At 38.1% G+C, this 27,829-nt stretch overlaps 1 protein-coding gene across 5 annotated transcripts in view; it reads right to left on the reverse strand.

Annotated features, from left to right (window-relative positions):
- The window catches only part of MAP9 (microtubule associated protein 9), a 57,283-nt gene extending 37,598 nt beyond the window's left edge, over positions 1–19,685 (reverse strand). Inside the window, exons 1-7 of one of the 5 annotated variants that reach the window (XM_077846473.1) lie at positions 19,510–19,685; positions 18,151–18,303; positions 17,294–17,378; positions 15,870–16,190; positions 9,518–9,747; positions 3,130–3,223; positions 1,205–1,446 (exon numbers count right to left, since the gene is read on the reverse strand). In XM_077846473.1, the coding sequence (XP_077702599.1) occupies positions 1,205–1,446; positions 3,130–3,223; positions 9,518–9,747; positions 15,870–16,190; positions 17,294–17,378; positions 18,151–18,225 (1,047 nt within the window). In that variant the 5' untranslated portion in view covers positions 18,226–18,303; positions 19,510–19,685. Of the gene's footprint in view, positions 1–1,204; positions 1,447–3,129; positions 3,224–9,517; positions 9,748–15,869; positions 16,191–17,293; positions 17,379–18,150; positions 18,845–19,137; positions 19,347–19,509 lie in introns of those variants that run through there. The other 4 variants (XM_077846475.1, XM_077846474.1, XM_077846477.1 and 1 more) reach the window with 4 other exon arrangements.
- Between the last annotated feature and the right edge of the window lie 8,144 nt (positions 19,686–27,829).

The raw sequence follows: 27,829 nt of genomic DNA on the forward strand, positions 1-27,829 counted from the left end.
TGGACAAATAAATGGTCAGAGAAGCAATCATGTGAGGTCATGAGGAACTGGGGTGGAGTCTGCATTTTATTCTTCTGATAACAATCCAACCAAGAGACCTTAGCAGGGGAATGATGTAATTCAGACTTGAAGAAGATTCCCTCGGAGGGAATAAAGACAAAGCCAAGGACTCAAAACAGATGTTATGATCTCACCTGCTATATAGAGATTGCCTGTTGTTCTTAGAACTGCATCTATTAGACACTATCAGACATTTCTAGGATCCTGTCTATACAAATCAGAATACCCTTCTTTTTAAGGAGTAACTTCTCTATTTTACAAAGACAGGTGTTAGTTAGCATTGAAGTGACAGCACAGATGTAAGCACTTTGCTAACTTATCATGAGTGACTTTTCCTAAGGAAAGTGGTTATGAACAATATACCTGGAACGTGTTTTAATGAACCTTCTCCATAAATTGTAATAGAAAGTGCAAATATTCTGTATTATAAATGTCGTATTCAACCACAAATTTTCAAGTAGCACTGTTATCTTCCCCGACAGTAAGTATACATGGCCATCAGCTATAACTACAGCTATAACTAACTAGAGCTATAAGGAATAAAAACTACATTCAGGAGACATAAAGACTAAAAATGCTGTAGCATACATTTAAAAAATATAGTATTCTGGTACAACATAGTATAGTGACAAGGAATCCTATACACCATAAATCTGGTTCTCAAAGTAATAATGATGATGTTTCTGAAAATCACTTGTCCATCCATTTAAACAAACAAGATGTTGATAAACATTGCTTAAAGCTCCTCCTTAAAATTTGTAGACTGTTTAAAAATGATATCTAAAGGAGTAATTTTCACTAATTCAAAACCTCAGAAATTGTTCCAGATAGCTGCACTTTTATAACACGAAGACTTAGAGAAACCTACCTACTTATACGTTTGTATTTCTGAGATGTTTAAGAGTATATTATGATCATATACCTTTGATAAATTTTAATGAAATATTGACTTTTATTATATTCACTGCAAACCTTTGCCAAAGTAAAATTCTACTGACTCGATGTCTACCTGACAATATACCATTACCAAAAGAGGAGTTTTCCACAGACAGTTCAGAAGTACATAATGTGGCGGATCAAATACTTAAAAGGTCTACTTTGAGTTTTAGGCTGTAGTACAAAATGCATAATTTCATATAAATACCTTTGAAGACTCAGTTGTGTCAGTAGATATTAAGATACTCTGAGATTTAAATAGTGGGTCAACTGTTAAGTCATTCATAATCAGTTCAGCTTTCTCCTTTTCTTCTTCAAGGTCATCAGTAATCACTTGACTTTCCTGGGATTTCTCGATTGGCGTAGTAACAAAGTCTATCAAAAATGAATTCCCTTCATTTTCATTTGATTTCAAGGAATTGTGGTTTTCAGTGAGTTCTTCATTCTGATCTATTTTGAGACAGAATCACAAAATTAAAACTCCCTTCTTTTTTTTTTTTAATTTTATTTATTTATTCACGAAAGACACAGAAAGAGGGCCAGAGACATAGGCAGAGGGAGAAGCAGGCTCCATGCAGGGAGCCTGATGCAGGACTCGTTCCCCGGACCTCGGGATCATGACCTGAGCCAAAGGCAGACGCTCAAACACTGAGCCACCTAGGTACCCTAAAACTCCCTTCTGAACTAGTAAGGTGGATAACAGATTCATTTGCTTTCTACTGAATGAGGATTGTTTATAATCTCTTTGTCTTGCAGAATAAAATACAAGGAGAGCAATTATATTCATCTTGAATAAACTTTTCTCCAAAGTGATCTATGAAAGAGAAAATGGCTACTCAATCTACTAAAACATTTGACATACCTAATACTTGGGGAAAAAAATCATATTGTAAATGCAATGGAATAACTACCCTAAACCAAAGACATACCAGAAGCTCCAAGTAAGTAGGATAGCAATATCTATTCTATTCAAAGCTAGTATTTCTTAGCTGAAACAAGAGGCTGTGTAAGCAGGAGTCATACATCTCTGTTACTATAGGTACAAGTGGTACAGTTGTAAAATTGTATATTCAGGAGAACCAAGAATTCATGTAATTTTAGAAGACTCATCACACAGAATAAAGCCATCCTACAGACCGTGCTATTCCTGCTAAGATGCAGTGTTGCCTCTGATATACCATAGGCGCACTAAAGGCAGGCCTATTACTCATCCTTTCTGTGCTCCAAGGGACAGTCTCAAGCTCTGGCATGAGACGATTCAGTTTTGCTATTACAGAACTATTTCCATTATTCTGTCTACCCCACTTTGGAATTTTCAGCAGAAAGAAATCAATGATCACCAACTTCAGTTCCATTGGGAGCCACCTACTGGCTAACCTTGTCAAAGATTTTAATTCTGCTCATTTCATTACACCATTTTTGAAACCCATTTTGAAGTAAGCAGGATTTAAAATAATTTTGTAATAAGAGTTTCATCTTCATTTGGAGAGCACTCATGACTCCAAGTATCATTAATAGATTCTTTAGAGCTGCTAATCAATGTATTCAGTAAAAAGAACAAGGACTTTGGAGCCAAAGATTCAAATTATGGCTCTGTCACTGACCTTGGGTATGTTTCCCAATTATCTTTGCACTTCAGTTTTTCTCATCTGTAAAATGACAAAAATTATACTACACGGTAAGCACTTAATAAATGTCATGTATCTCGGTCCTTAAAAACATCCATGCCTTTTAGATCTCATTAAGCTATAAGTCACAGGGCTAAGGAAAGAAAGAAGTTGACAACTCACACCTCACACTTATTCCGTGCTTACTGTGACACTGTTCTCAGTGCTTTACATGTATCATTAACTCATTTAATTCTCACAGCCACTGCTTGGGGTAGGTTGCCCTTACGATCCCCATTTTAAAGAGTATACAGGGCCAGAGAGATTAGCTACTTTGCTCTTAGAACTGTGTCTAGTTCTGCATCTAAAAACCACATGGTTAGTAAATAGCAAAGCTGGGACTAAAACTGAGGCAAATGCAAACATGTGTCATTCCTATAACTATGTAGTCTTTCTTTTACAAATAAGATTCTAAGTAATACAGAGTTCACACATAAACTAAGATGTAATAATTTGATAGAACCACCTTCTACTGATGCTTTTCCCCCAGATCCTGGTGAAAAGGAATCTCCAAGATTTTCTTTAAGGGATGATGATGATAGACTTGTTAACCATGGATCCTGTTTAAAAAAAAAGAAAAAAGAAAAAGAAAAAGTGTTTACCATGTAAGTTTAGTTCTCAAGATTTGTGGCAGGAAAATAGCATTATTAAGACTTTTAAAACTCTGAAATCATCATTATTACAAGTTTGCTAGTGCAACACCAAAGCATTAAGCCTATGGAAGCTAACATGCTTTATTTTCAAGCCTTGATGTCTTGGATCATTAAAAGGGTCACTAAAGAGCTATTCTAGTACGTTCACCGGCATCTCAATATTTGTTTTCAGTCATTTTCCAAACTCTTGCTCTCAAATCAAATCTCATAAATATTTGATACAAAGATTTGGCATCTTTTTCTCTAATTCTTATTTCTAAGAAAGCATAAAGGAGACAATAGGCAAAAACCCTTGGTGTCAAGTATTACTAGTTGTCCAAAAAAAAGCAATTTATAAAAACCAAGTAGACAGCTACTACCAAAGATTTAGATAGAAAAAGGATAAATGTCATGTACTTGATTTCCCCTTGAATTCTGAAAATTATATCAGAAATGAAATAACGGTATGTGTGTGTCTGAACTAACCATCTTTTTAGAGAATAGTAATCTAGCATAAAGTTGATGGCATCACAATGTAAGAAGTTTGATTTTGTTGTATAAATAATAAATTCTATTTTTTGTTTACACGATATTTTATGGCACAAAGACAGTTATTTGTCCAAAGCAATAAATAGAAACCATCTAGGAAGCGGGCAGAAGGGCGGAAACACAGGAATGTACCTTGAGAGGGAAAGCTTTGCAGATGAGACTGGCAAGTTAGTAGCTTTTTATCCCAATGCATTCACTCATCTGTGCAGCTCAAGTGGTAGAGAGTTGCAGCCTTACTAGACTAGTTTAAGGGAATGGAGGACAGAATTTAGGACTAAAAGATCAGCCAGTATGTTTGAGGAAAAACTCCCAAAATTTGCATATAAAATTCACCCCAAACCCTTTGCTCATCTGTGCATGGCATGGAGAAGACTTCAGAGAAGATCCTGTAAAACCATAGTAGTTAGAAGTTGAAAGAACTAAACAAAGATTTCCTCTGACATCCAATGGCAAGGGAGACAGAGTTGGGAATTGGAGTCCAGCCACAATATCTATATGCTAAAGCATATATTCAGAGGAATATAACAGAATCTAGAATCTCTATAACATATCGTTCATAATATCCTGTATTCAATCAAAAGGTTATTGAATAGATGAAGAACTAGAAAGTGGTGATGCATACCCTTGAAAACAAACAAACAAAAACCCCATAAAAATGGTCCTTAGGACCCAATCCACAGATGACCCAGATGTTGTAATTAGCAAACAAGGATTTTAAAGTAGGTATTGTAAATATGTTCAAGGACTTAGAGAAAACGCATGCATGGAGGTTGATATAGATGGGGATCTTAGAGATACGAAAAACACAAAAAATACCAATGGACATTATAGAGTTGGAAACTACTATATTGAAATAAGAAATTTGCTGGATGGGCAACAGCAGATCAGAGATGGCAGAAAAGGGAACAGTGAACTTAATGACAGAGCAATACAAATTATTCAGTTTGAAAAACAAAGGCAATAAAGACTAAAGGGACACAAACAGAATTTTAGAGATTGGATGAGACATATTAAGGATTTCATCACTGAAAGGAGAGAAAAGAAAACGAGGGCAGGAAAAAATGTTGTAAGACTTCCCATTTTCATAGAAAGTGCCTGTTTATAGATCCTGAAAGCTCAATGAAACCCAAGCAGAATATTTTTTTAAAAGTCTCACACCTAGTTACTCTGTAGTCAAATTGTTAGAATACAATTTTTTTTTAAAGTCTTGAAGATAATCCTGAAAGCAGCCAGAAAAAAAAAAAAAAAAAAAAACCAAGACATATATAGAAAGACAACAAAATGAATTCTTGCTGATTTGTCACAAGAAATAATATAGGTCGGGAACAACGGCAATTCATAAAGGGCCGGGAGGGGGTGAGAAAGGACATGTCAGCCCTGAAGTATACATTCAGCTAAGACATCCTTCAAAAGTGAAGATGAAATAAATATATTTTAGATAAGTAAGACTACAGAACCCATCACTGGTAAACTTGCATTACAAAAAATGCAAAACTAAGTTCCTTAAATTGAAGGGAAATAATACCAGAAGGTAATCTGGACCTATCGGAAAGGATAAAGATCCTCAGAAATGGAATATATATTTAAGTAAAGAGTAAGTAAGCATAAATATGTAAATATTTATTCTTTTTTTTTAATTTTTATTTATTTATGATAGTCACACAGAAAGAGAGAGAGAGGCAGAGACATAGGCAGAGGGAGAAGCAGGCTCCATGCACCAGGAGCCCGACGTGGGATTCGATCCCGGGTCTCTAGGATCGACGCCCTGGGCCAAAGGCAGGCTCTAAACCGCTGCGCCACCCAGGGATCCCTCTTCTTTATTTCTTTAAAAGTTGAAGATAAAAAATTTTCTTTAAAGAAAAATTTTAATACTGAATTGTGGGAATTATATCATTTGTAAATGTAGTGGTATGAGAACAATAGGAAGGACGAGGGAATACATGGAACTACACTGTTACAAGGTTTCTATATTAAATATGAAATAGTGCAGTATTGGTCCTAAGTAGACTGATCATTTATAGCTGCATCTCTTAATCCACAAAGCAACTACTAAAAATATAACACAAATAAGTACACCTAAAAAGGCAACAGAGGAAATCAAAATTGGAAACTAAAACCTATGTTATTAACTCTCACAAAACAAAACAAAACAAAACAAAAGGCAGGGAAAGCATTATAGAGGAAGAATAACAAATCTGCTTTAAAAAAAAATAAAGTAAATAGAAAACACAGCAACAAACTGGTCCTAAGTTAAAAATAATCGGACTAAACACTCACAGACTACAGCTAAAAAGCAAACTCTGACTTGATTACAAAAAAAAAAAAAAAAAAAAAATGGGGCAGCAGGGTAGCTCAGCGGTTTAGCACCTGTCTTCCGCCCAGGGTGTGATCCGTGATCCTGGAGACAGGGGATCAAGTCCCATGTCAGGCTCCCTGCATGGAGCCTGCTCCTTCCTCTGTCTATGTCTCTGCCTCTCTCTCTCTCTCTCTCTCTCCCTCTCCGTGTCTCTCGAGAATAAATAAATAAAATCTTTTAAAAAAAAGGTGACACTAGTTTTAAAAGTCATTAAAAAATTATACAAAAAAGAAAAAGTCACAAATAGTTTGAAGAGAATGATAGGAAAAGATAAACTATGCAAACATCAGTGATAAGAAAGCTGAGATATCAGACAAAGCAAACTACAAGATAAGGAGAATTACCAATAGATACATTTCATAACGTAAATAGGGGTGAGACACAGTAATAATAAATGTGTATGTGTCTGAAATAGTCATAAACTACTGACAGAACTAAAGGAAAGTAGAGACATATTCACAAACATTACTGGAGATTCTAATACCCCTTATCCCTTAGTTGGCACTTGAGTAAGCAAATTAAACCCAAAGATAGTAATAATAATGATAATTAATAAAAATCAGTGAAATTTGAAACGACAGAGAAAGTTAACAAAGTCAAGTTGGTTCTTAGAAAAGTTGAATAAAACTGCATAATGCCTATCAAGATTTAACAAGAAAGACAGAAAACATAAACTATGTATTAGAAATAAAAGATGGAATGTTATGATAACTCCACCATCATCAAAAGGATGAAGGAATACCACAACCTCATGTTTATAAATTCAAAATCTCAGCTGAAATGGACAAATTTCTTAATAGACATAAATTACCAGATTGATAAAATAGAAAATCTGACTACCAACATACATATCTATCAAAGAATATAGTTTACTGTCAAATATCACTCCACGATGAAAATTCCAGGCCCAGATGATTTCACCAGTGAATTCTCTCAATTAAGGGGGAAAAAAAATGATAGCCAACTTTTGGTTTCAAATGAAACAAACTTTTAGAAAATAATGGAGGAGGAGACACTCCCCTACTCATATGATACCCAAGCCTGATACTAACATTATAAGGAAAAAAATACAAATAGTCTCTATAATATGGATGTAGAAGTCTTAACAAAATATTAACAATAAAATATTCTACTATAATCTCCTTCCTTCTCTCTCTCTCTCTCTCTCTCTCACACACACACACACACACACACAAAGGAAAAGTGGGAGCTGAGGATGGTGAGAAAGCAAATGTCACCCTTTCAAGATGTAGCTGTGACATCTGCAGGAAGGTTAAGGCAGTAGGAGAGGCGTGGTATCAAGTGAGAGTGTACACAAAGTTAAAGAGGCTTGAGCATAGCTGAATCTGCATGGAAACAGACCCTGACAGTCTTTGACTTTTCTAGTGAAGAGCCAAAGGTAATAGATATAGGAGAGAGAAGAGTTGAACCAAAAAAATAGATGGGAAATTCCTGTGAAGGTGGGCTTAAAAAAGATTCAGAGCACAGTCAGGAAGATTTTTATAATGAGAAATATGGAACACTTATTAGATTATTAAAAATAAAAGTATCCAAGTTTTATATTATGGGCTATGTTTATAATCAGTAAGGGGAATGTACTCTCAAGATCACCCAGCTATATGGAAAAACTTCATGACCTAAAGCTAAGAGATGAGGAAAAAGCATGATACAAACATTATGTTAAGATGACAACTATAAAATCAGGTATAGAAAGACAGCCTAAAAGGGAAAAAGAATGATAAACATAGTTATTACTAGATGGTAGGATTATGGGTTGATACCATATTTGATTAAATTTTGTCATAATATGATGTTACTTTAAAAACTTTAGGAATACTTTTATTCCCCCTTAAATCAAAGGATACAGAAATGCTAGCAAAGAGCATTTAAAGTTCGTATCAGCACTGTATTCAATAGTGTTCCCTCAAAATTCATGTCTATCCGGAACCTCAGAATGTGATCTTATTTGAAAATAAAGTATTTGCAAATGGCATTAGTTAAGATGAGAACATACTGGAATAGGTAGGCCCTAAATCCAATGACTGGTGTCTTTTTTATAGAAAAGAGAGGGACACATTGAGATGCAGGGAAGAAGAAAATGCCACATGATGAGGCAAAGGAAGGTAGTGACACAGCTAAAGCCAAGGACCGCCAAGAATTTCGGCAACAGCCAGCAGCTGGAAGAAGCAAGGAATGATTCTTCCCTAGAGCCTTTGGCGGGAACATGGTGCTGCCCATAACTTGATTTTGGACTTCTGGCCTCCAGAACTCAGAGAATAAATTTCTGTTTTAAGTCATCCAGTTTGTGGCAGTTTGTTATAGCAGCTACAGCAAAACTAACACAAAATCCATCTGACCAGATAATTTTACTAAATAAAAAATAACCAGGTTTGATGAGACCCCCTTCTCTTGATTTCCAGAACAAATTAGAAAATGGCACATTGTGGTCAGATAGACTTGTATAAAATTTTCAGCTTTACTGGCAAAGATAACTACAAAACCAGATCTGAATCTGTAGCCTACTGCGCTCATATTTCCCGTTGGAAGTGGAAGCGTTTATTCATTTACTCATAATAGGAAGAAGCTGCCCCCAGTTCCCTTTCATGCCACCTCCCAGGGACCAGATCCTGGGAAGAGTGGGGGGGGGGGGGAAAGGAAGCTTAACTAGGTACACATTCAGTTCCTTTTCCCCCCATCTGCTCAAGCAGATTATGGACAGGGAATGTTCTTTCCATACTGACTCCTGAAAGGTGAGTGGAAGTTCACTAACCACACTTACTCCCATCCTGGCAGATGTCCCCAAAACACAGGACAGTGCCGTGATCATTCAATATACGTGTGTTGAGTGAATAAAACCAAATGAACAAAATGACACTGGCTGAACTGTCCTTGGCCATAAATTATAGAATTCAAAGTGAATAAAACTATAAATTCTTAGAATTAAAGACAGATAGCATTGCATAGATTCAGAAGGGCAACATTTTTTTTTTTCACATTTTACTTTCTCTGAAATCGGATGGTCCATTTTATAATTACTGGCATATTGTGGATTAAGTGGCAGAGTTTTCTTCTTTCTCAGCAGTACATAAAAATAACACTACATTTTTGCTGTATCCCACAGTTGGTGAAGTTTTAGACTCAATGGAATACTGTACATTAAAAAAATATGTCTTTAGGTTATTTCCTATCAATTGCTGTAGAAAACATGTAAAAACGCACAGACCTACAAAGACACACACGCACGTGCACACAATCTCTTTCTCATAATCAGATGCAAAGACCTCAGGTCGAGAACACAGTTCAGCAGTAGTGCTAACCTTAGGATCTAGGTTTTCGGAGGCCAATTTTTTCTCAGCTTCCAGTTGTCCGTCGTTTAGCTTTGGAAGGGGAGAAGGAGCGGAACGTGCTTCCAATTCCTCACGGAGGGCAGAGGTTTTACCTTCTTCTAGCCCATCTTTCTCCTCCCCGTGGCTGTGTTTTTTCAACATGCTCCGTGGCCGAGGTGAAGGCTTAAAGTGGTTGTTGGCTTCAGGGCTGCTGTTGTTTTCTGTTGAAAAATACCATGTTTCAAGGGTGAGCATACCAAAGAACGCCCACGTCTTCAACGACTACCAGGATGCCCTGATACTTCCCTCTTGGGCCTGTGTACCTTGGCCCCCTGTCTCGCAGAGTCCAGAAGCCCCACAGCCCTTCTCTACACCAGTACACAGGCCTGTGTACCAGTAGGCCCAGATAAGCAATAGTTGATCATCAGTTTGTTTTTTGTTTTTTTTTTTAAGTAGCTGCCATCCTGGAAGCACCTAGTATATTTGAATTTGTGAGAAATTAACTCTTCAGCATTCAAAAGATAATAAAAAACAAAACACCAGCAGTGGCCTGGTTTCTGCCTCAATGACCCGAAGGGGCTCATCTGTGGGCCTTTGGTGAGCGTCTGCCACCAGGCCCTCCACACATTACTCACATCGCTGGACCTCCTAATCGAGACGGCGACAATGGCCCCGTCTGAGGATTTTACAGGTTGGAAGGGGAGGGGATTCTAAACAAAAGAAATTACTAGAGAAAGGTAAGTTCTGCTACAAGTACGAAGATGATGTGGGTACAGGGGGCACAAGTGCTCACTGACGGGGCGGAGGCATGAAGAACCACAGTCATGAGCTGCTGTTCTTTTGAGTCCATGAAACTTCTCTGGAGTTATTAAAATTTCCCAGTTACTACCTCCATTATTTCCAAGTTTAAAACAACAATCGACCGCTGGTATACTCCAGCCCTCAAAACAGAAGACAGTTTTTACATACACTTTTTGCCCAAGTTGTACCTGCTACACACATTCATTTCTCCATTGTTCTACCAGTGTTTGCTTCCAACCCAAACTTCAAAGCTGAAATAATCAACGCATTCCTCTTTATCTATAAATGGGTTTATGAATGCTGCTAGAAGGTTCCACCACCATACCAAGCTGGCGCCGCTATAGAGGTGTCCCTGCCAGCTTCAGCTGTGTTCTAAGCTCTGGCCAAACGCCCAAGCCACCCCGATTCCCCCCTCTGTTCCCTCCAAATGCAAAGTGTCAGGACACCCTAAGAATCCTTCTAGCTGAATCTCTCCTGCAGCCCACATTCCACGGCCCCACCGTGGGCTCCACCCCTGCGAGCCACACGAGGTCTCCTGGTCCCCCCTCCTGGCGCGACCCTGTCCCCGACACACGCCCTCGGTCATCCGCGTGCCGACGGGCGGGCTCACTGCTGTCGACGGGGCCACCGTCTCCTCCTGCCGTACCTTTGCCCACGCTGGGCCCTCCGCCTAGAACGTCCGCTCCCTGCTCCTTCTCCTGACAAACACGTGCCATTCGAGCCTCAGTAGAAGCAGAATATTGTACGACGCCTGAAAGGTGTTGAGTCACTTGGTGCGTGTGGTTTTGTTGTTGTTTAATCGCGGTGAGGACACTTACCCACACACGTACCCTCTTAACCAACTTCAAGCACACCGTTGGGCACGGACAAGCTGCAGGACCAGGGCTGTACGGCGGATCTAGAACTGCATTCGCCTCGCGGAAGGGAGACCACAGCGACCCCCTCCTCTCCGCACACCCCTAGCCAACACCACTCGGCCCTCTCTCTTAGGGGGTCTGTGGTGGAGAGTTCCCATCTGGATCGGGGCTCTGACACTTAGCAGCATCGTAACCGCCGCATGCCTCAGTTTACCCATGGGTACAATGAGTTAGGAATTCCTAAGGGAATCTCACTAGGGGCCTAGTGAGAGAGAGTAAAGTACACAGTATGGTACTGGACTCATGGCAAGTGCTCACTGAGCATTAGTAACTGTGATGGACTTTTCCTTTCTCCTCTTTTTGTTTTTTGGGTTTCTCACTCCTGTTTTCTTCAGGGTCGTCTCTCCTCTTCTTCCTTGTGAATTCTAGTGGGTTAACAAATATCTCCTCCATAGCTCAGTGAGAAGAGTGGGAACACAATGCACACCACCCTCCTGGCTCATCACAGAAACTTCACTGGCCCACTGCAGGTGGTCGGTCAGTATTTTTTTTTTTAATTAGAGTTGGAGGACATGCCTTTAAAGTCATGAAGCTGGAAGGATAAGATTTGGGGACAACTTGTGGCATTCCTTCCCGCCAAGGGAAGGGATGTCGGAGACAAAGAGACCAAATGACAAAAATAGAGGACCAAAGGATGGAGAAACTGGGCTAGTGACAGGGGTGGGAGGAGACAGCGAGAAGTTCTAGGAGTCGGGGAGGGAAGACAGAAGTTGAGAATCCAGAAGACATAAATACTGTTTCCAAACTTAATCACACCTACCAAGAGGTCTTCTGACATCTATGCTCAGTAAGGTGATAAATTCCTCCTTCCACAGAAGTCTGAGTCATTTGCAGCCAACACTCTTGACTACTGGTACTATTATTTGTCAGTTACAACTATTATTGCCATTTCCTCTGGGAAGCCTTCCCTGATGTCCTGAGGTAAACTTAGGTGCTCACTTCCCTGTGTTCTTACTCTACCTTTTATTTACCTTTCCATTAAATTGTACAATCTTTGCTATGGTCTGTTTGTGTACGTCCACATTCTTAGGCTGAAATCCTAACCACAAAGGTGATGGTATTAGGAGGTAGGGGGGTGATCAGGTCAGGAGGGTGGAACCTTCATGAAGGGGATTAGTGCCCTTATAGAAGAGCCTCCAGAGAGCTTCTTGCCCCTTCCATAATGTAGAGACACAATGAGCAGTCTGAGACCAGGAAGAGGGCTCTCACCTGACCATGCTGGCACTGTGATCTCAGACTTCTAGCTTCTAGAACTGTGAGAAATAGGTTTCTGTGGTTTAAAACACATCCAGTCTATGATACTTTGATACAGTAGCCCAAATGGGCTAAGACAGTCTTAGAATATTGGTACTATGCCTTTTTTTTTTTTGGTATTATGTCTTTTTAATTTGTCTTCTTAGTTATCATCACAATGAACATAACATAGTGAAATAGACTGTATTCATAATAAATACGTGTGGAAAAATAAAATGATCTGCTTGTGAGTAAATGCTAAATAATAAAAGAAATAATAAAAGCAATTAGAAAAGTGCTTGATTTACACCAGATTGTTCTAAAATCTTCAAATGTATAAACTCATTTAATTGCCTCAAACCTCAAATCCAAGTTCAACTATTATGCCCACTTTACAAACAAACAAAATGAGGAACAAAGAAGTTCTGGGCCCATGTTAATAAACTTTAGTTTGTGGGATTAAAGCAAGAGCACCCAAAGTTTATGACTTTAGTCATTTAAATGTTAAAAGCAACATACCCTGTAAAAATTACTTTCTGCAATCACTACCCATGTGACAAGTTGCTTAAAAAAGTGAAAGAGTCTAGTTATTGCACTTTTAACAAAAGACAGCCAAGAACAAAGGAAACTTCCAGGTTCCAATATTTTCATAAAGGATTCATTGCTACTCAGCAATGTCTCACCACATTAAAAACATTAAGTTCCAAACTTTGTAGGAAAAAGAAAATGTCTAAAATTTAGGGAAGGATAAAGCTTAGCTTGTGAATCACACTCTTTCATGAATGAATCATTCATTTATTCATTTATACATTAAAATATCTGTCAAATTGTATATGCCAGGCACTAATCACCAGCCTCAATTTTTTTCTTCAATCTGAAGAGCCTAGGAATAATGCCTTTAACATATTTTATGTGAAAATTCCACTTCCAGAAGTATTGTCAAGTTTTCAAAAAGAAAAAAAATCTATACATTTTCAAAATGCTTTCTTTTATAACTAAATGTAAATGATTACCTGTGTTTAGTAATTATTTTTATTTAACATATAGTGAATGGTAAATGGCTTATGACTTTAGAAATATAGTATTGCACATTTGGGTATAGTATTTAGAATCCTGGTGCCATCTTGTGGTTTAAGGACAGTATTTCTCTGTTCATTTTAATTTGTCACAGCTTTTTATTTTTATTTATTTTTATTTATTTTTAAAGATTTTATTCATTCATGAGAGAGAGAGGCAGAGACACAGGTAGAGGGAGAAGTAGGCTCCAATCAGGGAGCTGACGTGGGACTCAACCCTGGGACTCCAGGATCAGGCCCTGGGCTGAAGGCGGCGCTAAACTGCTAAGCCACCCGGGCTGCCCTATCACAGCTTTTTAAAAAAAGGTATTAAATAGGTGGATTATTGATGATTATCTACCATAAAGCTCTAATTCTAATTATATACTTCTACCCATATCAGACCAAATTTTAGCTTCTGTATGCTTACATTTTCTTAATGTAAGATTTTCTTACAAAAAGCTTTTCAGAATCGAGACAAACAGGATAGATATAATACACAAAAATAGATTTCTGAATTCATGGGGATGAGGAAACACTGTCTGCTCTATCCTTCTTGAAGATTCCTCATTCATATTTCCTTTTTTTTTTTTTTTTAAGATCTTATATATTTATTCATGAGAGACACAAAGAGAGAGGCAGAGACATAAGCAGAGGGAGAAGCAGGCTCCATGCAGGGAGCCTGATGTGGGACTCGATCCCAGGATCACCACCTGAGCCAAAGGCAAAGAGTCAACCACTGAGCCATCCAGGTGCCCCTCTTCATTCATTTTTCTTTAATAATGGCTCCAAGAAGTTTTCTCATAAGGAAATTACTTTAAAATTTCTATGATTCTGTATTTTTCCAATATACCAATGAACCAACTGCTGAACCCTGAACTCTGTACTTAGGGAAATGGTGAACTACTGGATTATTCACCAAGTTCCACTATGTTCCCGTTCTCTCCATCTCAGATCCTATTCAGTACGCTGGGAAGGTTCACTTTAGCAACTTAATTCTGTTTCATTATGTCTCATGCTTATATTTTTGGTAGAACTGTATAGTTTCTGAGATACACTTCAACAGATTCTGAAAACAATTCTGTAGAATAAGAAGAGCAGGTTTTATCCTCCTCCTCATAACAATAAAGCTTACCCTGTTTGCCAAGGTCACATATAATTAACATACAGCAGCTTTTTTCCTAGTGGTCCCTGCTCTGTTCATGTTTGAAAGTTAATGAGATTATTGGGGAAAGACTGGTTCCCTAATATACGTGTGAAATAATGTTCTATCTGACGTTACCAGTGATATCTAGTATGTGGAGTATGTAATATTTACCAGTAGAGTATTTAATGATGACATAAAGGAAAGAGATTTTTATGATTTTATTTTTATAATATATTTTCTATAATACAGGAATAATGACTAGAAGACACCAAACCCTTAAACCTCTATGCCTGTGTTTCTGTGTGGTGGCCCATGGGACCTCAGAGAGGCTGGTTCCTGCTTCACTCCATCTTTGCACCATTGTGCCTAGAGCTCAGAATTGTGGAGAAACCACTGTACTCCCAATCACACCAGGAGCTTCCATGAGAAAACGGTTTCAGTAGATTTTCCCAGGGAACAGAGAAACTAAATGGAGATTCTCTTTTCTTAAGAAAAGTTGGAGGCTTAAATAACAACACCAACAATGAAACTCTCTCCCTTCACATACTCAAATATAAAAAAAAAAAAAAATTTCTGGCAAATGATGACATGGAAATGATTGTTTGAAGGACACATTCCAATGCTGCTGTTACTCTAATTACTGGAGTGTAAGATGGATTAGAAAGGACTGCATTGCAGCCCCATCCTTAAAAACAAAACTGAAGCCCAAAGGCCTTGCAAGACTGGACCCAGAAGTTTCAGGAGACACAGCCGTGGAGGACAAGGCACTCTGGCCTTCTATCAGGAACCAGTATAGATGCAAGACTGACATGCAACTGGACATCAGAACTGTGAGTTTTCTCTATGGTTCCATTATTTTGACTTATAACTCTAAAATTAAAACGTTAAGTCTATTTTAAAAATTTTACTAGCTACCATATAAAGATATTTTATGATTATCTTAAAATTAGTTCTCAATAGGCATCTGGGTGCCTCAGTTGAGTAGGTGTCTGCCTTTGGCTCAGATAATGATCTCAGGGTGCTGGGATCCAGCCCTGTATCAGGCTCCCTGTTCAGCGGGGAGCCTGCTTCGCCCTCTGCTTCTGCCTCTGCCCCCACTCGTATGCTTGCACTCTCTCAAATAAAGTAACTAAAATCTTAAAATAGATAAATAAGTTTCCAAGAACTGCAATTATAGTAACGTAAATTACCTGAAGACATGCTTTTGACTGGAAGAATTCTGGGCTTAGGTTTCATCTTAATTTTGTCTTTTTCAATTTCTTGGTCATTATTTTGAGATTCAGATAAGGGAGTTCCAACCATGTTTCCACAACCATCAGGTGCCATTTCCTCATCGTTTTTGGTGGAGAATACTGGCTCATCTTTCATTATGTCACTGTTTGATTTCTTGGTTTTCAAAAAAGACAGTTTTGGAGAATTCTTTTCTTCATCATCTGATATATGGAAATCATTCATTTTTTTCTTATTTGAATTTTCATCTACTGAGGTGTCCGAAAAATCACCTAAGGAAACTGAAAAATGGAAGAGAAAAAATGTTTTCAATAGCCTCTTTTAAAGTTGTGAAAGTTATATGAATCAAAAAGATTACCTTAAGAGACTAGAAATGAATTTACAACCATGAATGGATGCAAGTCTGTTTTACAAATAGATCTGCAGCTCTAAAACACAGCTAACTTAGGCAGTTTTCATTGGTATTTATGAAATAAAAATTTCAATTTCATAAATTTTTTCAAAACATATTTATTGAGTGTGAAAAGTGTGCCAAACCCTCTGCTTTCTCTGAGAAGTCATCCAAAGGTTCCTCAAAATAACAGTGACATAGGATATTTAAATTAGGTTTTGGACTATAGAGCTTTTATTTTCAAATGACTTCATCATATAAAATAAAAAGAAACACTGGTAAGTGGAGAAATTTTACTAGTTATTTGCTAATTATGTTTTTTCCATAAAAATTTCACAACTACAATTTCATCCATACCAGAGTATTCGATTTTACTGTGAGAAGAATAAAGAATGCTAACTTAACAATACAGCAATGTTTTAGCTATTGTTCTGATTATTTTTACAGAGAACATTAAAAGTTACTCACTGAATATTAAAGAATAAAACACAGAATTTCAAGTTTAGAATTCTGTGTACTTAATACTCTTACATAATCAAAAGAGACCAGATTAAGTCATACCAGCACTGATATACCAGGTTTTTAAAACTGAGCCTGTATTACAACAGCCAAAAAAACCTGATTTACAAAAAGGACTACAAAAGTGATTCTGACATGCACCAAAGTTTAGTTCTATGGGCCCTAGTTTCTAATTCACTATAGGGTCTCATTGACATTGTGTCCAACATGGTTTACAACTGTCAGGCATCCTTTTACTGCAAACCTGATATCAATTAATTTATATTTTCTGTATACACGTTCAGAAATAAACAAAGACAATTATACAACTTCTTGAAGATTACGACTTTTTACTCATTAAAAAATTGGAAATTTAAAACCAGTTTATTTATAGGTATTATTTTAACATAAGTGATTGTTTTTGAAGGGATGGGCTAAATGCAACTAAGGAAGCAAAAAGAGAAAATGTTTTTACTTTTCCATATTCACACATACCAATTTCATCACTGTCAAAGTCATCTGAGTATTCAGAACTCCTTTGCCTGGCTGAGCGAGCTGTAATTGCTTTTATTAGCTCATCCTGAAAGGAGATAATGAAGATCAATTTCCCCCCAAACACTGAAGACTCCTATCTAGAATTAATTCTTTAAACAAACAACGCTGGATTAATAATTGCTTTCAAACTCAGGTTTCATTCATATAACAAATATTCAATGAAAGCCTACCTTATGCCATGCACCCAAGCCCTCAGATTCAATGTGTAACATCACAGACAAGATCCTTCTCCTTATGGAGCTTACAGTTAAATTGAAGGAGACAGGCAATAGCAAAGAAATTAATTACAGCGTGTATTTAGGGCAGGAGAATAATAAACAGGACTCCATTTAGACAGATTTATTACGAGCTACACTTTGGAAGAAACTGGCACTTTTAAGATCTTTTGTTTTAGCACATTGCAGTAATAAAGGTAATTAATACTGCAAACTTAGAGGCTGAGTTTAAAATTGTAGTGACCTGTACTGAGAAAACTGAAATGTTATTATGTTACAACAGGAAAAAAAAAAAAAAAAAAACCTTAAAAAATATGTAAATTTAAAGTTGCTAGGTGATTTAAACTTTTAACTTAGTAAAAACCTAGTACTGAAGCTAGGTTAGTGGTCTGAAAGCCACAGAGAAGAGCTGGTAATACTTGAGCCCAAATGTGATCATCTGCAAAACTTCCAAAATAATGTAAGATTTATTATTCCTGTATTATACACAGCCGTTCCTAGAATCATTTCAAGCCCAACATCCCTAATACAGTGCTTATCTTGTAGAATCACTCAAAATAAAAATGTCTTGAAATACTTTACCTGGAAAGTAGTCCTTTTGGTGACTTTCGGACTCTTTGTATAAGCTAAAATTGTGCTAAAAACTTCATCAGACATAGTGTCTTTTTGGTTTTTGTTTTGCTTTTTACTTTTTACCTTTATAAAACAGCTAAGAGATTCAAACTCTGACCGGGTCTGAAATATATAAAAAACAAATGAGAGTTTTTTTTTTTTTTTTGCATATTGGAGAATTTCTATTACTACCCTTTAGCGCAAAAAAAAAAAAAAAAAAAAAAGAGAGAGCAAACAAACAAAAAAAAAACAATTAAGAAAAACATCTATGAACACGGCACTACATATTCACCTCAATATGCAGAGTTCCCCTAAAGACACATAAGATTCTCACGAGTTTGTTATCAAAACAAGAGAAGTCAGATTTAAGTCATCCTCAGAGTTTTGCGATTGTTTTAAAGATGAGCCAATAAATGCCCGCAACAGCTTAATAAAATGTTGCAAATTAAAATGCAACACCTTTATTCTTCACCTCTCCTCCGTTCAAAATCTAAACCCTGGCCCAGGGAACGGTGCCACCGTGAGAGGCCTGCCACGGGGACCGGCCCCCACCGGCCGAGCCGGAGGCCGAGCCGGAGGCCGACGCCCGCACAAGCTGCGGTGCCCCAGCAGGACCGAGCTGCGGTGCCCACCTGCAGGGGCCCGGGCGGGCGGCCGCGGCAGCCGTCAGGTCACCGCACCGGGCGGCCCGCACAGTGCTCCTGCCCGAGCCGAGGCCTGGGCCCCCCGCCGCCCCGCTCCCCGCGCCCGGGACCCTCCAGCCCGGGGACCCTCCCGCCGCCCCCGCCCGGCTCCCCGCGCCCCGGGGACCCTCCCATCCGCCCTCCCCGGCCCCCCGCGCCCCGGGGACCCTCCCCCCGCCCGGCTCCCCGCCCTGCAGGCCCCCGCCGCCCGCCAGGCCCGAGCGCCGTCCACGCCGCGTCTCCCCGGCCCCCGCCCCGCGCTGCCCGTACGCACCGCAGCCGCAGCCGCAGTCGCAGCCGGCCCTGGGGCGGACGCCCCGCGCCCCCGAGGACCGAGCGCCGGCCTGGGCGGGAGCCTCTCGCCGCGGCCCGGGGCTGCCCGAGGACGGAGACGGACCGGGACTGAGCGCAGGGGAGGGACGGAGAGCGGACTCGGGAGGCGGTTGCCGGGCAACAGCGTCTCCGGGAGGAAGTGACTCCGCCCGCCGCGTCTCTCGCGGACCCACCGCGCTCTCCCGCAGGACGCGTCGCTGGGGCAACGGCGCAGACGGAGGAAGTGACGTCACCCCCGGGCTTCGGGGTCTGAGCCGCGTTCCTGTTGCCCGGGAGACGCGACCCGCGGCCCCGCGCTGCGAGGGGGCCCTACCTGCACCTGCTGCTTGAGCCCGGAGCACGGCCCCCGTCTTGCCGCCGCTACGGTGGGAGATCCTGCGGCTCGGAACCGCGTACGCAGCGGCGGGCGAAGTGACCGAGGCGCCCGCAGAGCCGGGGGTGAATCTGCAGGCTGAGGACCTGCCCGCGTGGATCCTGGCGCTCCTTCCCCCTTGCCCGTGTGACGTCATGCATGCAGATTATGCTGCAGTTTGCTCTTCTGGGGGGGAAACAAAGTCACCTTACGGGGTTGCTGTAACTGAACGAAATGACGCAGGCCGGATACCTGCAAGACTGCCCGGGATTGCATCCGGTCAACTTTACAGAGTCTTTATGCAGCTCCGTCACAAAGACCTGGGCAGAGGTCGTCCCCTGTTGACACGGCTGGAAACCTATTCCAAGTGTTCCTTTAATGCACAGTTTCCTCCTTTGCATCCGAAGAGGATACTACGGTTGGAGTCAAACTAGTCAATAAACAACGTGGTCTCAGACTGGAGGGCCACGTGCTGCCCAAGTAATCAAATCAACCTCGTTTAATTAGCGAAGGGAATCCTGAAATAAGCAGAAGACAAGAACACTTCTCTAAAGACTTCAAAATAACACGGATTTCTACTATTTTTAATCGAAAAGATATTTAATCCTAGCTAAATTGTCCAAGTGAATTCATTGACTAGTAATTAAAGTTGTCCCTGGTATTTTTTTTTCCCGTATCTCTAAAGTTCATTCATTTTTCACTTATTCAGCAATTATTCATACACAAATCACACTGACATATAGATTTAATAAATTAACGTCTTGAAAACTAAACGTGCATAATAAGTATGAAATTTAGTTAGGATTATGCTTTTAGCAACACTTACAACATTTACAATTCAATTTTTTCAGAATTGTGTTTGGTTCATATTCAACTTGTTTGGAAAAGTCAGTTTACCAACATTTGCTTGATTTTGATGTATTCGAATATTTTTGAGTGAGTCATTGCATAAGACAAAGATTCCCCATTCCTACCAGTTACTGTTAACTTTCTAATTCATGTAAGTTATCAATAAACAAATGTGATTCCATCGTGGTACCTGTGCCCACAGTGAGAGGATAGAATCCACATCATCCTAATATGTGAAATCCTAATTTGGTCATGTTGGATATTTATATTCATTCAAAAGACTCTGTTCATTTTTTATCCACCTAATATGTAGTTTTCATCTAGCTATGACTTTTAGATTCATCTATTCATCTAGATATTAAGAAAATAAAATTCACAAAAAGCATTAATGAAAAAACCTATAAGAGCCTTTCTATAGAACCTACTAGATTTTTACTTTTTACTTTCAACTTAGAACAAAATAATTAATAAACGATGTCAAGCTATGTCTTGCAAAGCTACAGTTAACAGAGACAACCTGAACTCAACTCTATTTCTACACAAAACCTAAAGCACAGTATTTTTCTACTATTTTTTTATTTTTTATTTTTTGTATTTTTCTATTACCATAAGCAGCAAAATATTATGCACTTTATCAAGATTTTCAGGTAGCTTCAGGATATGGTAATAATAACATAATATCTGATTTAATGCTATGATTTTATCTAACACATAGTTTGTAATAAATACATAATTGTTGAATGAAAGAAATCATGAATAGCATTTTAACCTGAAAAATAATTTTTAGACTATTCCAGAACAAAGTCACATATATTCAATTAAAAAAGTAAAAACATGGGGTGTGTGAGTGGTCAGTCTTTTAAATATCTGCCTTCTGCTCAGGCCATGATCCCATGTCCTGAGATCGAGCCCCACATCTCTTCTCCCTCTCCCTGTGCCCCCTATTAGTGCATGCTCTCTCTCTCTTAAATAAATAAGTAAATAAATGAATGAATAAATAAATATTAAAATAAATATTAAAATAAAAATAAAAAAAAACACTACAACACAAAATTTCAGTAACTCAGGTAATATTTTTTCTTTGTTTTTCTTTTTTCAAATATACATTTGAACTCAGACTTACTTGCTTAGCAATATTTTTTGAGTTTATGCCCTTTAATTTCTCAACCTGGCCTTCATTCATTCATTCATCCATACACCCATATCAGTAACATTCTGGATCAGATTTGGGGAGTTCAAATATCAACTACACTAGTTCTCTGCCTAGGGATCTTATAGAACAGAGACAGCTGGAGGGTTGGGTAAACACACGATGATTATACATTGTGCTAATTTCTCTGTAGAAGTACAGAGAGAGAAGGTCTCAGGAGACAGCACAGAAGTCTTCCTGGAGGCACGACAAGGTTTTCACAGAGAAAGCTAAATGTGACTTGATTGGTGAGTTCAGGAAATTGGAGGGATCAGAAGTATATGTTAAGCAGAGGGAATGGTCTGTGGATACGGAGTCCATCTCACTGTGGATTTAAGCATTCGAACAAAGTGACTGTGTGCTGCCTTTTGGGTGACGAGGGGGGTGAGGAGATCTATTTCCAGTCAAGAAGCAACTGAGGAGTGACTCTTTTTCAAAAGTCCCCCACTCCCCTCATCAGACAAATTGTTTATTGTCCTGGGACTGGCAGTTAAAGAGAGACGAAGGATCTTGTACTCACAGCCAGCCCTGGGTGGATAGATAAAGCACCTGTCTAACATCTTGAGAAGTGCACTACAAAAAGCAAATCGTCATAGGTGCCAATTGATAAAAACTAAATATACACTGAACACTGAATGCACATGTCAGAAGAGAGAGAGAGAGAGAGTAAGCACTCAAGATACAGTGCTTTTCTCAATACCTGTGCCAACTTGTGGGGCGAGAGCTTATAGAAGGGAAGTCTTAGAATCTGGAGGGAAGCCAGCAACAACCAAATACACTGATTAAAAGTATTTACCAGCTTCTGATAAGTGAAGGAAGCTGGCCACTTCTAGTCAATTATACCAGAATGTATATTGTAACATTGAAAGTTTGAAAAAAATATTATTCAATGTGGTAACCAGGTGACTATTTTCACCGGTGAAAAGTCAGACAAGACTGGTTTATTATACAGACTTTATGATGTGCTATCTTCAATTTTAATAATGTTTTCAGATACACAGTGACCTTACTCTTACTTAGGAAGTTGAGCTAGTGTATTCTTTCTTTTGTGATCTCTTAGCCCACGCTGTGTAAGATAATTTTACATTTCATTTCTTCCAAGTGTAGCTCCCTCTTTCATCTACCTTTTTGGAATTGCTCGGAACATTCTTGCTTTGTGAACCTTCCCCTTAAGACAAATCTGGTTTGGGGTTAGAAGAGACAAACTATTAATGTTTTTGCACAAAAATTTTATGAGTTTTCGTGGAATTATGATGCAGCATTAAGGAAAGCCCAGCCATTGCAGGATTTTCAAAGAAACTGAGGCCAGAATCCAGCTGTAGGTAATATGAATAAAACAAATTCTTCAACACTATGCAGCAAATCTGATTTTGCTTTAGCATTGCACTTCTGTGAGAATGGAATTTTTCCTTGTTTTTCTACTTTCAGAAGTCTTTTCCACATGCATTTGTAACCTACTTCCAAAAGATGGCGGCAAAGGATTTAGCACCTGGGAGTATAACAGGAACATAATCATTAATGTTTTGGGGATATTTTACTATGCTTAGAGTGATTACAAATTACATCGAAAAATAAACTATTTTTAGAATAATTTCATAAAGCTCAAAGCTGCATCATAATTCCACAAAAACTCATAAAATTTTTGTGCAAAAACATTAATAGTAAATGATCGACTTTTTCCTTATATTAGAATGTTAGGAATTTAATGACAAGAAAATATTTTTTAATAAATATTTTTTAAAAAGACTCATGTAAGTGCTCATATCCCAAAGTATTCTCTACTCTCCTGAACTCAACCAAAGTCATTGTTAATAGTTGGCATTCTTTTCTATACTACTTTTTCTGTTCACATAAAAATGTCCAGGTTACACGTATTCTTCTATCACCTGGTCTTTTTACACGTATTCTTCTATCACCTGGTCTTTTCAGTTGAATATCTTTTCATGCCAATTAAAATATGAATTGTGCATTCCTTTATGGTTATGTAATGTATTCTAAAGTTGTTATTGATGGTTCTTTAGATTGTTTCCAATTTTTATGAACAGCAGTGAATAAATGTTGTAGCATACTTATTTAATTTGAATAAAATCCTAGAGGTGGAATCACTGGTTCAAAGTATATATACATTAACTGGCTTTATATTTTTTGCCAAAATGACTTCCAGAAAAGTTTTTACAACATATGCACGTGAATATAAGAACATAAGAATAGTTTTCATCTAAATTTATTCATGAGTTAGATACCCTTTTGCTCCCTTATAAAATGCAATTTTTTAAATTTATTTTTTGATGTTACTTAAATTCAATTATTAACATGTATCATTGGTTTCAGAGGTAGAGGTCAGTGATTCATCAGTCCCATATAATACCCAGTGCTCAGTACATCACATACCCTCCTTAATATCCATCACCCAGTTACCCCATCCTCCCACTGGCCTCCCCTCCAGTAAGCCCTCAGTTTGTTTCCTATGAAGAGTCTGTTACGGTTTGTCTCCCTCTCTGATTTCATCTTGTTTTATTTTTCTTCTCTTCCCCTATGATCTTCTGTTTTGTTTCTTAAACTCCAGATATGAGTGAGATCATATGATAATTGTCTTTCTATGACTGACTAATTTCACTTGGCATAATACTCTCTAGTTCCATCCATGTCTTTGCAAAGGGCAAGATTTCATTTTTTTTGATGACTGAGTAGTAGTCCATTATATATATGTACTACTATGTGTGTGTGTGTGTATATACACACACACACACACACATATATATGTATATATGTGTGTGTGTGTGTATACGCCACATCTTCTTTATCCGTTCATCTATTGCTGGACATCTGGGCTCTTTCCATAGTTTGGCTATTGTGGACATTGCTGCTATAAACATTGGAGTGCAGGTGCCCCTTTGGATCACTACTAAATTGCAACTTTTTTGCTAAACTTTTCTTCTCATTTAATTCTGTGTAACTCCAGGGTTAATTGTCTCTTTTTTAAACAAATCATATATTGACACAAAATAAGAAAAACTACATATCAAATAAAAAATGAATATAAAATATTTTCTTCAGTTTTTAAAAGGAAACATGAGTTAAAGAAGTAATTATTTAAAAATATAACAGGAAAGTATTCTTCTGTGGGTAAAAATAAAACATTCCAAATTTCCTGAATTCTGTAAGTATTATTCCTAGCATTAGGAAGGCATTATTTAATATAGTGCTCTTAAGGAGATCCATTAGGTCGCAGGAACTAAAAATAACATAAATTAAAGCTCTTCATGCTTGAAACAGGCAATGATGAATGTTAAGGCATTATTAAATAGTTTATGTAACTTCAAAGGCACTATATTTGCCCAATCAAGGATTCAATTTTAAGCATTTTATATACATATACTATAGCCAAACTTAGAATAAACTTTCTTTTTTTTTTTTTCTTTATTTATTTATGATAGTCACACACAGAGAGAGAGAGAGAGGCAGAGACACAGGCAGAGGGAGAAGCAGGCTCCATGCACCGGGAGCCCGACGTGGGACTCGATCCAGGGTCTCCAGGATCATGCCCTGGGCCAAAGGCAGGCGCTAAACCACTGCACCACCCAGGGATCCCTAGAATAAACTTTCATAAAAACCTTCTATTATGCAAGTTTCTTAACCTTAAAATGAACTTTTGTGATTCCTGAGTAAATATGTAAGGTGATGCTTTTATTCTTTGGCTTGGATCCAGATGTCAACTTTTTGTTTTAAACAGCATGGGTGGCTCAGCGGTTTAGCGCCTGCCTTTGGCCTAGGGTATGATCCTGGAGTCTGGGGATTGAGTCCCGCATCAGGCTCCCTGCATGGAGCCTGCTTCTCCCTCTGCCTGTGTCTCTCCGTCTATCTCTCCGTGTCTCTCATGAATAAATAAATAAAATACTTTGAAAAATAAATAAACAGCATGTCCATACAGCCTATAGCAACTGACTTTTTCTATTATGGAGAAATAATAAAGTATGTACTCTAAAAATTCAATGGACATTTTTTTTTCTGCATTATCTATTATAATATCTCTTTTTTTCTATACTTAAAGCCTGCAAATTTTTCCCTTTAAAGCAGCCAATATAAAAAAATAAAATAAAATAAAACAGCCAATATTATATCTGTTAGATAAGACAGATTTTCCCTATTAGCTGCCAGTGTATCTGGTTTTTTTTTTTCCTGTTTTTATTACTTTTGTTTTATTTTACATTTGGAAGTGTGCGTCAGGAGTTGGTCAAAATTAGTGATATCTGAAAGTTACAGATAGCACAGACATGGTATTTATTTTCTTCTTTTTTCTCTTCTTTCTTCTTTTGAGAGGGCTAATATTGCAAAACCTAAGTCTTTTGGAAGTTTGGACTCACCTTTTTAAAAAGGAAATCTTACTGTTTTGATGGAGTGAGACAATGAAGTAATGAGACATAATTTGGCATCTGGTTTACAAATATCAGTTTTAAAGTTTATATTCGAATATGTTTTAGATTCTTTTCTGTTAGACAAAGCAATTCAAGAACATTATGTCTCACCTAGAAGACTCTACTGTCTAAATGAAACTGTGCTACCCTGAAAGAATACAACTAAAATTCAAGAATGCCATAGAAATAATAACAATTCTTGGCATATGAATGCCTTTGACAATATTAAGGGAAAACATCTGTTGGAATGTTCCCAATGATATAGAGGGAATATCCGATGTATGTTTTCCATTGTTGGACAGTTTTAATTATCACAATTTTATTCTTTATGCTTAATCAAAATGTGCTACCCCACTTTATATACATTGATTCTAGTTCTATTCTGCAGAATTTTGGAGAATAAATCTAATCCTTCTTTTATATGACAAAACTTCCATTTTGAAAAGATTTAGCATAATCCCTTTCCCTATTTACCATTTTCCTTTATTGCTATCTTTCATAGTTTCAAAAACCCATTATCATCCTGAGTATTCTTTTCTGGACAGTATAATTTGATTTTATCTTTCAAGATTTGTGTCTAAAGATAAGCAAAATAACCTAAATGTGGTTTAATCTGTGCAAAGAAATGATTCCTTTTATGGTCTGAACACTGCTCACCCTTATGTTAGCTTCTTTCTAGGAGATGGGTTCCACTGTTGGTTCATGTTGTGGACTTGCACTCAGTCAAATGCTGTGATTTTCTAGGTGCCATATAATTCAAAAGAGTCTTTGAATCTAATTGTAGGATGTGTATTTTATTTTTTAAAAAAACTTTATTTCTTCATGAGAGACACAGAGAGAGAGAGAGAGAGAGAGGCAGAGGGGGAAGCAGGTTCCCCCCAAGGAGCCTGATGTGGGACTCGATCCCAGATCCTGGGATCACACCCTGAGCCAAAGGCAGAGGCTCACCCGTTGAGCCACTCAGGTGTCCCGTGTAGGATATGTATTTTAATGTGTTAAATACCATTGTCCGGTTTGGGGCATCTCTTTTCAATCTTTCAATGTATAGAAAACTCGAGTTCTTATTTTGTCATCTAGCATACAATTTTTCACTTTTGTGTTATCTTTAAATTTAACAAAGCCAGGCATGTGGCAAGGATATTTACTGAAAGTGTTACTAGAACATTTAATTTATCCACATACATGGAAGTCTTTCTAACCAGAGTTAATGCAAGTTCATTTTGCTATCTCCCCTTTGGCAATAGTCTGGAGAAATGGAATCTACTTCTGAAACATAATCTTCTTTCTCCTTCCTAAGGCAGCAATAGTAACATCAACACTCCCTTCATTTGGTTCTCTCCTCCTTCGGTAGCAATTGCCAATTGCAGTTATAATTTTTCTTTATATGATAGTCTGTTAATGGGTTCAGTAGTCATGTAATATGATTGAAACCTAAAACATGCTATAGAAAATCATAAATGTCCAAGAAATGTTTATTTGAATGAAGCCTCAATAGAAATGAATATACTACATATTTACTCTAATCTGTCGTTTGTCATTTCTCTCTGCTGTGATTTATTGGAAATTGTTTCTCCTTTCTAAAAATTCCTCCACGCTATCTAGTAGGAAGTTGCTATGGCTGATGTCAAAGAGGTTGCTACCTGCATTTTCCTCTAGGAGTTTGATGGTTTTCTGTCTCACATTTGGATCTTTCATCGATTTTGAACTTATTTTTGTTTATGGTATTAGAGAGTGGTCCAGTTTCATTCTTCTGCATGTGGCTTTCCAGTTTTCCCAACACCATTTGTTGAAGAGACTATCCTTTTTCCATTAGATAGTCTTTCCTGCT

Source organism: Canis aureus, chromosome 13 (assembly GCF_053574225.1).
Source record: "Canis aureus isolate CA01 chromosome 13, VMU_Caureus_v.1.0, whole genome shotgun sequence".
Classification (NCBI taxonomy): domain Eukaryota; kingdom Metazoa; phylum Chordata; class Mammalia; order Carnivora; family Canidae; genus Canis; species Canis aureus.